The sequence below is a fragment of the Pongo abelii genome, chromosome 14 (assembly GCF_028885655.2).
Source record: "Pongo abelii isolate AG06213 chromosome 14, NHGRI_mPonAbe1-v2.0_pri, whole genome shotgun sequence".
Taxonomy (NCBI): Eukaryota; Metazoa; Chordata; class Mammalia; order Primates; family Hominidae; genus Pongo; species Pongo abelii.
Genome location: NC_071999.2, coordinates 28,725,156 through 28,739,492, shown reverse-complemented (window position 1 = coordinate 28,739,492; position 14,337 = coordinate 28,725,156). Strand labels below are relative to the sequence as shown.

Genomic DNA, 14,337 nt, shown 5'->3' with positions numbered 1-14,337 from the left:
GGGAAGAAAGACGCCTGTTCCAGGCGTACAGACCAGGTGGTCTTCAGTATGTCCAAAGAACAAAGAGAAAGCTGGAGGTTTTATAAAAAAGAGAATTGTTATATGTGTCGCTCTTTGAGAAAGTTCACTGGTTCTCCTAAGGTTCTGGGGAGGCAGCAGGTCCTACCGAGTGGGCCATGGTGGAGGGCAAAATTAGTCCTACAATTGCAGCAAGTTACCTCAGCATCTATAGATCAAACTGGTCTCGGGTTACAACCGGCAGTTTCAGCATACTGACTTATAGAGAATTCCATTCTTGGAGCAAAGTTGTGTGTCCTGAATGCCTTTCTCTCTTGACTTCTTGATTGTTTAGTTGGATATGACAAGAATTACCCAGTTCGTATGATCAACTTTCACACAGTCAGGACAACTCCCATTTTCCTGGATAACGACCAATATGCCTTTTATAACTATGGGTTTATTTTGCCTGTTCTTCAGCTTCATATACATGGAAACATGGGCCAGGTGCGGTGGCTCATGCCTGTAATCCCAGCATTTTGGGAGGCCGAGCCAGGTGGATCATTTGAGGTCAGGAGTTTGAGAACAACCTGACTAACATAGTGAAACCCTGTCTCTACTAAAAATACAAAAAAATAGCCAGGTATGGTGGTGCATGCTTGTAGTCCCAGCTACTCTGGAGGCTGAGGTGGGTGAATCGCTTGAAGCCGGGAGGCTGAGGTTGCAGTGAGCCAAGATCACACCACTGCACTCCAGCCTGGGCAACAGAGTGAGACTCCATCTCAAAAAAAAAAAAAAAAAAGGAAACATATATTTGTCTGATGTTCACACATCATTATTTATTTTTGTTACTGCCTATGGCAGCAATTTTTGTTTTTTTAAATGCCTGAATAGCTGTGGTTCTCAAAGTGTGATACAGTGAGAAAATGAACATCACATTGGCATTTTTGTTTTTGGTTATTAAATGGTTGGCAGGCAATCATCTTGTTCCAAGAAAATCTTCAGCTGCAATTAATGGTACAGTAAGCCTTTATACAACTCTTCTACAACCAGGGAGTGATGGCAAAAACACAGTATCATTACGTTCACTGTCTTCTATGTCTTTTAACAGTTCTATAAACTGGCAGTTGATAGCATTTGTACATACTGAACAATTGTAACAACTATAGTCATGATACTATTCGTGGATTATGCTTCAGAAAACCAAACACAAGAATTTTCAATGTGTATTATACAGGGGAATGAATCAGCGAGGGAAACAGCAGTCTCTTGTTGTAAAATCCCATTAAATTCAGATTTTTTTGCCTTATAGAATGACACCATCTGTCATGATAGAAACTGATTTTTAGGCTGGGCGCAGTGACTCACACCTGTAATACCAGCACTTTGGGAGGCCGAAGCAGGAGGATGGCTTGAGCCTAGGAGTTCAAGATCAGCCTGGGCAACATAGAGACACCCTGTTTCTACAAAAAAATTTAAAAATAAAAAATAAGCTGGGCATGGTGACACACACCTGTAGGTCCAGCTACTCTGGAGGCTGAGATGGGAGGATCACCTAAGCACTGGAGGTTGAAGCTGCAGTGAGCCGTGATTGTGCCAGTGCACTTCAGCCTGGGCGGCATTGTGAGACCCTGTCTCAGAAAAAAAAAAAAAAAAGTAATGTTTTCATATCTAGCTAAAATTCTTCTGTCGGTCATAAAATATTGGGCGCAGGGACTCACGCCTGTAATCCCAGCACTTTGGGAAGCCAAGGTGGGAGAATGTCTTGAGCCCAGGAGTTCGAGACCAGCATGGGCAACACAGGGGGACCACTCTTTAGAAAAAATGAAAAGATTAGCTGGGTGTGGTGGTATATGCCTGTGGTCCCGGCTACTACAGAGGCTTGAGGTGGGAGGATCACTGGGGCCTGGGTGGTAGAGGCTCCACTGAGCCGTGATCATGCCACTGCACTCCAGCCTGGGTGACAGTGAGACCCTGTCTCAAGGAAAAAAAAAAAAAAAGATTAAAAAATATCCGTGCCACAGATTCAGTTTTAAGGCTTTGAATTGATATCATCTCTTTGTAAATTTAGATAATCTGTGAGATAAAACACACCTAAATTGGTGATTGGTCAGTCTCTCATTGCATTACTCAGATAAAGCTAAAGACAAGTGCTTGTGATTTTTTACGGCTTTGAACCTGGATGGTAATAGAAGGGTCTATGGACAATTGTTTGGTCACTTCGTTGAAAATTTTTCTCTTTTTAGAAAATATTTTTAACCTTTTAATTAAAATACCTTTTTAAATCTCACAATGTTCTAACAAAATTTCCTCAACTCACATAACCTATTTACCTCCTCTTCATCTGAAAATAATTTTCTTTTTTCTTTTCATTTCTATCTTTTTCTCTCCCCTCACCCTCCTTCTTTCCAGGCTTTTTTATAACTGGCCAAAGTTAAAAGCTCAGATTCTGTTGAAAATCATAAAACTTTTTTTTTTGTTGGATATTTGGTTCTGACACAGGTGACTAATTACAGTTGACTCTCGAACAACATGAGTTTCAACTTTGTGGGTTCGCTTATGCTTGGATTTTCTTCCGCTTCTGTCACCCTTGAGATAGCAAAACCAACCCTTTCTCTTCCTAAGCCTAGTCCAATGTGAAGACTAGTGACACAAAGACCTTTACTATCCATTAAGTGGAAGTGGATTGTCATAAAGGTCTCCCTGCATATCTTTTATGTGTTTATGTTTTTTAGACACCAAGTATGAAGTCTGAAGACCTTTATGATGATTCATTTCCACTTAACCAATAGTAAATATGTATATTGTTTATTATCTTCTTAACTTTTTTTCTCTAGCTTACACTATTGTAAAAATACCATATATAATACACATAACATACAAAATGTGTGTTAACTGTTATCGATAAGGCCTCCAGTCAACAGTAGGCTATTAGCAGTTCAGTTTTGGAGAAGTCAAAGTTATACTTAGATTTTCGGTTGCATGGGGAGTTGGTCTCCCTAACCCTTACTGTGTTGTTCAAGGGTCAACTGCATATCAATTTGTTTTTTTATTATTGAGAATAAACTTATAAAAAATTGCTGTGTTTTTGCTGAAAATGTCTCAATATTAGTTATATTAAAATTTTTAAAAACTTTTTCTGTTCGCTTTGCCACAGCAAATTGTGGTTGCCATTTGATGTGAAACTTGTGAGGTTCCTCCTTCCAGTCTTTTTTCCTTCACTATTCTGGTCATAGTACTAGCTTCTGCATCTCCACTTGAGTCTTCCATAGTGTAGCTTTGTTTTAAATTTTAAAAATTGTTCATACATATTTTTCAAACTAGAAAAATATGCCATAATTAAAATACTAAACATTTCAACTTAATTACTGCTATGGCTTGAATGTCCGCTCCAAAACTGCTGTTGGAAACTTAATTCCCAATGCAGCAGTGTTGAGAGGTGAGAAGTTTAAGAGGTGACTAGGTCATGAGGGCTTCACCCTAATGAATGGATTAATGCTGTTATCTCAGAAGTGGGTTACTGATTTCAGGGGTGGCTTTGTTATAAAAGAGAGCCTCTCTCTCACAGGCTGTTTTGCCTTTCTACTCTTCCCCCATGGGACAACCCTTGCCAGTTGCCAATGCCATGCTCTTGTTTTTCCCAGCTCCAGAACTGCGAGAAATAAATTTCTTTATAAATTACCTAGTCTCTTCTCTGGTATTCTTTATAGCAGCAGAAAATGGACCAAGATAATTACCAATTACAATTTAAATAGATCACTGTAACTTGTACTGTTTTCATAAACTATTCAAATAGACACGTAACAGTGTTATGTCCATGTGTTGAAAAAAAATTATTCAAACAGAATCAGTCCATTGACACTGATGAGATTGCAGACATGTTTCTTTGCAATCTGGGGGGTGATGCACACTGACATGGGCTTCAATACAGCAGCATCTTATGCCATGCAGTGGTTAAAGTGAAATGCAGTCCTACCAAGAGAATAAAGTGTTTAAGAGAAAAATATTTTGTACTTATTCACTTTTTAAATTTAATTAACTTTAATTAAAGTGGAAAATTCAGTTCTTCAATCACATTAGCCACATTTCAGGTGCTCAGTAGCCACGTGACTAATGGTTGCCGTACTAAATGCATAGGTCCATGTAACTGTAATTTATTTATTTATTTTTGAGACAGAGCCTGGCTCTGTCCCCCAGGCTGGAGTGCAGTGGCGCGATCTCAGCTCACTGCAAGATCTGCCACCTCCTGGGTTCACGCCATTCTTCTGCCTCAGCCTCCCGAGTAGCTGGGACTACAGGCGCCTGCCACCACGCCCGGCTGATTTTTTGTATTTTTAGTAGAGACGGGGTTTCACTGTGTTAGCCAGGATGGTCTCGATCTCCGGACCTCGTGATCCGCCCGTCTTGGCCTCCCAAAGTGCTGGGATTACAGGCGTGAGCTACCGTGCCCGGCCGTAAATGTATTTTTTTGTGTTTATTTCTTATAATACACACTGCTATGCACTTTGTGTTTGTAACTAGCAACATATCTTGGATATATTCGCTACTTCCATATCAGTAAAGAGCTTACTTGTTCATTTTAACAGTTGCATAATATGATTATCATGATTAGCTGATCTCCTGTTAATGGACATTTACTTTCAGTTTATTGCAAATGTGAGTTTATGCCAGTATAACTGTGGGACAAAATGCCTAGATGTGAAATTGCTGAGTCAAAGTTCCTCTGCATTTACAGTTGGCTGGATGTTGTCATATTGTCCTTCAAAATGTTGTACCGGTTTATTTGCTCAGTAAGTACTTCATGAAAGAGTTTCTTCAAGTTGAATGGTGAAAAACAAAAGCAAAAGAGTTTCTGTTTTTCATACTGGGTATTACCAGTTTTTAGTCTTTGCCAACCCAGGGTGGGGAAAAAATGGTAATGTTACTATTTTCATTTCCCTCTCTTCAGTGGAGTGAGAATGCGCATGTTTTAATGTTTTGGCATCTGTATTTCTTTTTCTGTTTATATTTTTGATATGTTTATGTTTTTTAGACACCAAGTATGAAATGACGTACATGTTTGCCTCCACATTGCCCTTTTTTGTTTTCCTTTGGTTATATATATATTTTGCTGTATTATATTGTTAAAGTCTAAAATTTTATCGGGAAAGTAGTGTGAGATGTTATTCCACTTCAGTACTAGACTCGTCCCATCTCCTCAAGAACATGACTGTAGCAATTCTCCCCTTTCTCCATCCTCATCAGCCTACACAAACATGCTTTTATTTCTCCTATTGTAAAAAATACTCCTCTTCACCTTACTTTTCTATGTAATTTCTACCCTTTATAACAGAACTCCTGGTGTTAGCTGTGCCTACTGTCTTCAATTTCTTATTCTGTCATGCATCCTCTCCACTCAAGCTTTTGCTGTCCCTGCCCTCAACTACTCTCATTGAAGTTCTCATGACCTTTGCTTTGCCAAATTCAGAGGTCACTTCTCAGTTCTTCTTACCCTTCATCTTTTCACAGCATTTAACATAGCTCTTTCCTCCTCGAAACACTTTCATCACTTAGCCTCAAGGACACTACACTTTTTGCCTCTTATCTGTTTTTCGTTTTTTTTTTTTTTTTTTTTTTTTTGAGATGGAGTCTTGCACTCGTTGCCCAGGCTGGAGTGCAATAGCGCAATCTCGGCTCACTGCAACCTCCGCCTCCTGGGTGCAAGCAATTCTCCTGTCTCCTGAGTAGCTGGGATTACAGGCTCCCGCCACCACACCTAGCTAATTTTTTGTATTTTTAGTAGAGATGGGGTTTCACCATTTTGGCCTGACTGGTCTCGAACTCCTGACCTTAGGTGATCCACCCGCCTCGGCCTCCCAAAGTGCTGGGATTACAGGCGTGAGCCACTGCGCCTGGCTGCCTCCTCTCTTTTTGACTACCCTCAATCCCTCATTGATCTCATCCAGTGTGAAGGCTTTAAATACCATCTTTATGCTGAAGATGTCCAAATTTATGCTTCACAGCCTTGGCCTCTTCGGTGAGTTCCATTCTGGTGCATCCAGCTGCTGACCCAGTGTCTCTACGTGCATATTTCATAGGCATCTTAAAATGTCCTAAATTCAACTCTTGGTCTGTGATTCCCCAAAACCTGTTTCAGTCCTCCATCTTCCCCATTTCAGTGAATGGCAAATCTGTTCTTCCAGGTGCTCAGCCAGGAAATTTTAGGAAATGGGGGAGAAGATCCCACTGATCTCTGGAGGTTGGTAGACAATAAAGGAGGGCAGTAGATTGTATAGTTTGGTCATATGAGAGTCAGAATTGCTTTTTATTAATTTATTATTTTTTTATAGAGAGTCTCACTCAGTTGCCTAGGCTGGAATGCAGGGGTGTGATATTGGCTCACTGCAGCCTTTGCCTCCCAGGTTCAAGCGATTCTCCTGCCTCAGCCTCCTGAGTAGCTGGGATTACAGGCACGCACCCTGACGCCTGGCTGATTTTTTTGTGTTTTTATTAGAAACGGGGTTTCACCATGTTGGCCAGGCTGGTCTCAAACTCCTAACTTCAAGTGATCTGGCTGCCTTGGCCTCCCAAAATGCTGGGATTACAGATGTGAGTCACCACACCCGACTTATTTATTTATTTTTTGAGACAGGGTTTTGCTCTGTTGCCCAGGCTGGAGTGCAGTGACACAATCACGGCTTACAGCAGCCTCGACCTCCTGGGCTCAAGCAATCCTGCCATCTCAGAACTCCCAAGTAAAATTGCTTTTTATGGTCTAGAAAAGGAGTGTAGTCTGGAAGGAGAAAAAGAATAAGAATATATGTTTTGTCTCCAGGCTCAGTGATACTGGCATACAAACATGTTCTCAGGAAGGTGAGGGAGTGCTCAGAGAAGAGGATGAGGATAATGGGGATTTTGCTGATGATGGACTGTGAGTGTTTTGGGGCTCAGATGTTTGGGAGATGGAGCAGAATAAGGTGTAGGGATTACTGTGTAAGAAGTGAAGCCTGGCTCTGGATCTCAGGGCTTCCTGTAGTGAGTGATATAATAGGTTTAAATAGGTAGGTAATGGTGATGGGGTTTGAGAACTGGGGGTTTCTGGAGGAATGGGGTGTCAGTGGGAGTGTCTTGCAGATGACGGTTAGGAAGGCTGGGTGGCTGGGTCTTACTTTGCCCCAGATAGCTGCACAACTTGCACCTTCTCCTTACCTTGGTCCTTAATTTTACCTTCTAAATGAGGATGCTGTCCACCCTGTCTAAAGTTACAACCTCCTTTTCCCACATGGCTTTTATTTTTCCCGTTTGCACTTATTGCTGTTTAACATACTGTATAATGTGTGTGTGTGTGTGTCTTCCCCACTAGACTTTGATTTATGAACTGCTATGTACCCAGGGGCGAAAACAATATCTGGCACAGAGTAAGAACCCAATAAATGTTAGTTGAGTAAAATCAGACACACACACAGGCAAGGTTTATCTTCTCTGTTAGGTCCTGTTTAAGTATATCTATCACACAGTGCAAAGTTACAGTAGGAATTTGGTTAATTTTAAAGTCTGATAACTCATACAGAGTTGTGGCATGAGCCAATGTAATTTTCATGTAACTACCTGCCAGACATGGTGCTTGGCAGTAGTGAATATATAGATATCTTCAAGGAACTTCACGGATTAGTAATGAACAGGAAAGCAAAATGCCACTAATAATGAGATAAGTGCTAGAAGAGTGACATCACTATTTTACCTCTAGGAATACAGATGAGGGGCTATCTGGTGGGTGAGGTGTTAGTAGGGAGACGAGAGAGGAAGGGACAGGTGAAACAGTGCCAGGTAAAGCCACGAGTGCTGGTGGTGACTTTTGTTCTAGAACTAGGGAGAAAACAGGTTCACCAATTGGGCAAAGAAGCAATGTTGAACTAGGGCGAGAAGCAAGAAAGTGCTTAGTGTGGGTAATAGCTGATGGTGGCTTTTTTTTTTTTCTTAAGTGAATAACTTAAAAGGTATTTTATCTTCCATTGTTTAGTTCAGCTAATCTAGCACTTGTATAAAATCATTAGTAATGGAATGGTTAGGTCAAAAAGAATCTTAGGTTTTTGATCTACTCAATTTGGTTATTTTTAAGACTTAAAAAAATGTAGCTCAATGCCCAGTTGCTTTGCTAGTTAAGGTCTTTTGTATATGAAATATTGAGGACATTTTTATGCTGGGTTGAGGTTTGGGCTCATTTTGGGTAGGACATCTAATGGCTTTACCTAATACATTTTGTTGGCTATTTTTGTCTACAGGTGTTGGAAATCAGTAGCTCTTCTAGCCTTTGCATTGTTTAAATATAATAGTGTCATTGGACTAAGATGTTCCTGATGTCAACCTCTTCAGAGTTAAACAGTGGGCAGAACTTCCTAACCCAGTGGATGACCAATCCTTCTCGGGCTGGGGTCATATTAAATCGTGGATTTCCTATTTTGGAAGCAGACAAAGAGAAGCGAGCAGCTGTAGACATTTCTACCGGCTTTCCTATTAAAGGCACACATTTTTCTGATAGCTTCAGCTTTATAAATGAAGAAGATTCACTTCTTGAAGAACAGAAGTTGGAGTCAAACAGCCCTTACAAACCACAGTCAGATAAATCTGAAACCCATACAGGCTTTCCTTGCATTAAAAAGGGACCACAGGTAGCGGCATGTCACAATGCTCCTGGACACCAAGAAGAAAACAAAAATGACTTCATCCCAGATCTTGCGAGTGAATTCAAAGAAGGGGCTTATAAAGACCCACTTTTTAAAAAACTTGAACAGGTACAATAGGATTTGGCCTACTGTGAATTTATGTCATTGTAGGTTTCTGTTCATGTAATAAAGTCATCTGTTCTAGGTCTTCTTGTTTTTTCCCCTTCACTCTGAAATCCTCAGAATACCAGATTTTGCCCTTTGTCTAATGTGAAACATTAAAGTGTGTTTAATTAGCACTTACAATAACTTTAAGTTGTTACCTCATTTGGCAAAAAGTAAGAAATGGTTGATCAAGTATTAGGGGAATAAATTGGATGATATACTGATGCCCATCCTATTTTAACAATCAAAGGATTTATATGACTGTTTCGGTTTCTTAGTTGAGATAGTTGATACGATTTCCTTCGTAAGGATTTGAGTTTTAGATTTTTGGTGGCTGATTTAGTTACCTAGGGATCCCTGTCTAAAACTTCTTACCAGGAAAGATAGGAGGAGGGAGATGGGAGGAATTAAGATGAGAGGAATTAAGGGAACAAGGCGTCCATGAAGAATTGTAAAGTTGATTTAATACAATTAATTTTGTATTAAAAAAGCTGAAAGAAGTACAACAGAAGAAGCAGGAACAATTGAAGAGGCAACAGTTGGAGCAACTACAGAGACTCATGGAAGAACAAGAGAAGCTGCTCACCATGGTGTCTGGGCAGTGCACACTTCCAGGTATGCTTTGCCTACACAGGGCCTCAGTACAATGCACATTTCTGACCTGTAGTTGTTTGACAGGTTATTTCTATCGTTCCTGTGTCATGTGTTGTGAACTCCAGTTTCTTTAAGGGCCAGCCCGATAAATGTGAAATGGTAGAGTTGTAATGTAACTGGAACAAGAAGGAGCTGCCACATTCTGGTGTGCGCATGCACTGCTTTAAGGCATTCATGTTTATTCATTAAAAAAAAAAAAAAATGAGCTGGTTGTGGTGGTCCATGCCTGCAGTCCTAGCTATCCTGGAGACTGAGGTGGGAGGATTGCTTGAGCCCAGGAATTTGAGGCTGTAGCCGTGAGCTATAATGGCACCACTGCATTCCAGCCTGGGCAACAGAGTGAGACCCTGTCCCCCCAAAAAAGGTCCAATAGAAGAAAAGTCAGATTTGGCCTAGAGCTACTACTGGTATCCAACTCCTGCCTGATGAATGAAAATTGTTGGGTGTCATAAAGGTAAATATATGTAGGAGCCACTCTGTTCAGCTGAAGAACCATACCAAAGATATTTTCTGTGGTAGGAGATGACAGTAATCTGTTGTGTGACCCATTAGTTAACGGAAAGCATCATGTGCCAATCAGGAAAGAAAACTGGAAATGTGACCTAGAGCAGTGGTTTGAAAGTTTCTTGACCACACTCTGTAGTAGTAAAAATGTTTAAAATCGTGACTCATAATGACAAAGCAATTTCATGTCATCAGTCCTTATTGGTGTTCCTGGCATGTAGTGAGGACATTTTCTATCTTGTTTATTCTAGTTCTGTATCATTTTAAAAAATGCTACATCCAATGATACAATTATTATAGATTGTGTCCCATAGTTTGAAAAAAACTGAGGTTGGAGCCATGTGTTTGCTTCTTGGTGCTACTTTTAAGAAATATACTTTACTGACCCAGGAAAGCACCTGTTCTGCTCAGAGATTGTACTGGGCATTGAGAATACAAGGAAAAAAAGACTTGGCAAGTGAGTGAGGCTGGGTGCAGGGGTCGGGTGGGGTGTGGTCGTGAGAAATTGTAGCACGTAAACAGTGGTTTAGGGAATTTGGATGTTTATCTTAGAGAATATAGAAAACATTTGTGTGCCTTAAAATAGTTGAACGGCTTAGGGTTTCTTTATGGAATACATACAAAGAATAATCAAGATCACTTAAAAAACAGCTGTGATACTTTTAAAGGTAGAACCGCACTATGACAGAATGACAGGGAAGCTGATTTCAAAGTTATTTACGTAAGAAGTAGCCTCATGCAGTCATGGAGCAGTTTGCTTTGGAGCAGTAGTTTTCAAATATTTTGGTCTCGGGACCCCTTAGGATTCTTAAATATTTGAGGGCCCCAAAGAACTTTTGTCATATGGGCTGTATTTATCAATAACTTACTGCATTAGAAATTTAAACAGTCTAGACATGGTGGCCCACGCCTATAATCCCAGCACTTTGGAAGGCCAAGGCCGGCGGATCACCTGAGGTCTGGAGTTCAAGACCAGCCTGGCCAACATGGTGAAACCCCATCTGTACTAAAAATATAAAAAATTAGCTGGGCGTGGTGGCACACGCCTGTAATCCCAGCTACTCAGGAGGCTGAGGCACGAGAATCACTTGAACCCAAGAGATGGAGGTTGCAGTGAGCTGAGATCGCACCACTGCACTTCAGCGTGGGCGACAGAGCGAGAGTGTCTCAAACAATCAATGGTTTTGTTAAATACCATTTCCTAATAAAGGGAAAAAATACTTTTGTCACTGCGGAGAAGCCTTTGTGGGGTGGGGTCACTACTGGGGATAAAAGAGAAAATGTTGAAGGAAGTCATCAGCTTTGTTGCTTTTCTTAATTGTAAGGTTTGAGTTTACTGCCTGATGATCAGAGCCAGAAGCACAGATCTCCAGGAAATACCACCACTGGAGAGAGAGCCGCACGCTGCTTCCCATCATATGTCTACCCGGACCCAACTCAGGAAGAAACATACGCGTCCAACATTTTATCCCATGAGCAAAGCAACTTCTGTAGAACTGCTCATGGAGATTTTGTCTTAACTTCAAAACGTGCGTCTCCTAATTTATTTTCTGAGGCACAGTATCAAGAAGCACCTGTGGAAAAAAATAATTTAAAAGAAGAAAACCGTAACCATCCTACAGGTGAGCTACTTATGTTTCTCTCTTCTGTACTTACAGTGTTACTAAGTTGTCCTAAGATAAAGCCTTTCCATGTTTTTTCTTTAAAAATTATTTTTTCAGAGGTGGAGTGTTGCCGTGTTGCTCAGGCTGGACTCAAACTCCTGGGCACAAGTAATCCTCCCCCATCAGCCTCTCAGGTAGCTGGGACTATAGGCACGTGCTACCCTGCCAGCTCTTTCTGTAGGGTTATTTTTTTTTATCCCCTGTGGCTTTTTTTTTTTTTTTTTTTTTTGGAGACAGTCTCTCTCTGTCACTCGGGCTGGAGAGCAGTGGCACAATCTCAGCTCACTGCAACCTCTGCCTCTCGGGTTCAAGTGATTCTCCTGTCTCAGCCTTCCAAGTAGCTGGGATTACAGGTATGTGCCACCATGCCCAGATAATTTTGTGTATTTTTAGTAGAGATGGAGTTTCACCATGTTGGCCAGGCTAGTCTCAAACTCCTGGCCTCAAGTGATCTGCCTGCCTTGGCCTCCCGAAGTACTGGGATTGCAGATCTGAGCTACTGCACCCAGCCATAATGCCTTGTTCCTAATTTAGAGTTAATTCATCAGTGTGGAAAGCTCAAATATGTTTTTCTTCTTTTTTACACAACATGTTTCCGTAGTCTTTTATTTTGGAAAATTTCAAACATCTAGAAAAGTTGAAAGACCACTGCAGTGATTACTGATATACCCACCACGTAGATTCAGCAGTTAATATTTTGCTGTATTTACGTTGTCAGTGTATGTATGTGTATATATATCTTTTACATGTATATCCTTATTTTTACGTCTATATGTGTATAATTTGCTGAACCATTTCACTGAAAATAATATGCAGGTATCTTGTTACTTCATTCCAAATATTTCAGTATGCATCAAGCAAAAACTAGGACATTCATCTGTATAACCACAGTGCTATTATTATATCTAAAGAAATTAATGATAATTCCTTAATATTCAAGTCCATTTTGGGATTCCCCCAGTTATCCCAAAGTATCTTTTAAAGGTGCTTTTTTTTTTAAAAGATCCAATCAAATTAATGCATATCCAGTTAAGTTCATGTATTACGTTTGATTCTTACAACTCTTTAGTCTTTTTAATCTCTAGAAAACCCCACACTTTTCTTCCTCATAACATTAACCTTTTGAAGAATGTCAAGTGTCTTTATTTTATTTTATTTTGTTTTTGAGACAGGATCTTCCTCTGTCACCTAGGTTGGAGTCCAGTGGCACCATCTTGGCTTACTGCAACCTCTGCTTGCTCTCAGCCTCCCAAGTAGCTGGGATTACAGGCATGTGCCACCACGCCTGGCTAATTTTTTTTTTTTTTTTTTTTTTTGTAGAGATGCGGTTTCGCCATGTTGGCCAGGCTGGGCTCGAATTCCTGGCCTCAAGTGATTCTCCTGCCTTGGCCTCCCAAAGTGCTGGGATTACAGGTGTGAGCCACCATACCCGGCCTCAAGTGTCTTAATTGGAGTTTTGTAGTTTCTCTTAATTATATTAAAGAATTCCTTGAGTGTTGTAAAATCTTTGATATATGTTACTTTTAATTAAAAAATTTTTTAGCATAGTAACTTGTAGAATTCTCATGTTTTAAGACATTAATATGCTTTTCTTGAGCTAAATTGTTCCTAATTTTTATCTCAGGAGAAAGTATTTTATCATGTTGGGAGAAAATGACAGAACAGATTCAGGAAGCAAATGTTAAGAACTTACAAAAACATGATGATTCCTCAGAAGTGGCTAATATTGAAGAAAGGTATTATTCATGTTGAAAGTGAGAAATGTGACTATTTAGTACAATAGCTAGCCTTTGTTATTGAACACTTTCTTTGTTTGAAAGATCTATACTTTTCTTGTTTTTGCTTGACTATGCTTTTAAGGTTAAAGATACAACCTATTACGTACTGTCAACAACAAAGGAGGTTGAGGAGATATGTCAGTTAAAGCTGCCTTGACATTGTATTCTCAAAGCTTTTTCACTTAAGAGAAACATCTGGATAAAATCAGTTTTCTCTCAAATAGTTAAATCCTATTTTTGGAGAAGGGAAAAATTAAGTATTGACATCTCCCATTTGGTGTCACTTATCAATTATAATTGCATTACCAGTTTAGTTACAGAATTTTAAAATATGGCAAAGATTAAGTATTTTATATTTTAAGTAAGTTGATTATTTTAAAAATTTATTTCAAAATTTTTAATATAATATGGACAAAATGACTTTTCTGATTATTGCTCTACTCACATTAAGGGCCTTTCTTAATTAAAAAAATGCATATTTAGTGATCTATTTTTGAAATACATTTTAAAGTTATTTGATGAATATGTTACTCCGTGTGTTAATCTGTAGTCGATAGATGGACTTCAGAAGGGTTCTTAGGACTCCAAAGTCATGTGAAGAGTATTGTATGTTTCTTTATTTTAAGGGGTGGAGAGGGGTTGTGGCTTTTGTTAGGTTCTCAAAGGGAGGCACTGATTTTGGGAAAAGTTAGTTCTCCATGTTGCCAAGGGTTTCTATACCAGGCACACTAAGTGTAAAATATTCACACATTATGATTTGCATGTTAAATAACTTTCTGTTTCTAATTAGGCCCATTAAAGCTGCTATTGGAGAAAGGAAACAGACCTTTGAAGACTACTTAGAAGAACAAATTCAGTTGGAAGAGCAAGAACTGAAGCAAAAACAGCTGAAGGTTAGCAATTGTGCTCTTCTGATTAAATCATTCTAAGGCT

General features: G+C 39.7%; 1 protein-coding gene across 13 annotated transcripts in view; it reads left to right on the top strand.

Moving 5' to 3' along the window:
- CENPJ (centromere protein J) overlaps window positions 1-14,337 on the top strand; it is a 52,394-nt gene that overhangs the window by 12,133 nt on the left and 25,924 nt on the right. For 6 of the 13 annotated variants that reach the window (XM_054529473.2, XM_054529474.2, XM_054529472.2 and 3 more), the window contains 5 exons: window positions 8,259-8,768; window positions 9,296-9,419; window positions 11,288-11,584; window positions 13,251-13,362; window positions 14,195-14,297. In XM_054529473.2, coding sequence (XP_054385448.1) covers window positions 8,325-8,768; window positions 9,296-9,419; window positions 11,288-11,584; window positions 13,251-13,362; window positions 14,195-14,297 — 1,080 coding nt within the window. In that variant the 5' untranslated portion in view covers window positions 8,259-8,324. Of the gene's footprint in view, window positions 1-4,732; window positions 4,788-8,258; window positions 8,769-9,295; window positions 9,420-11,287; window positions 11,585-12,946; window positions 13,040-13,250; window positions 13,363-14,194; window positions 14,298-14,337 lie in introns of those variants that run through there. The other 7 variants (XM_054529469.2, XM_054529471.2, XM_054529467.2 and 4 more) reach the window with 3 other exon arrangements.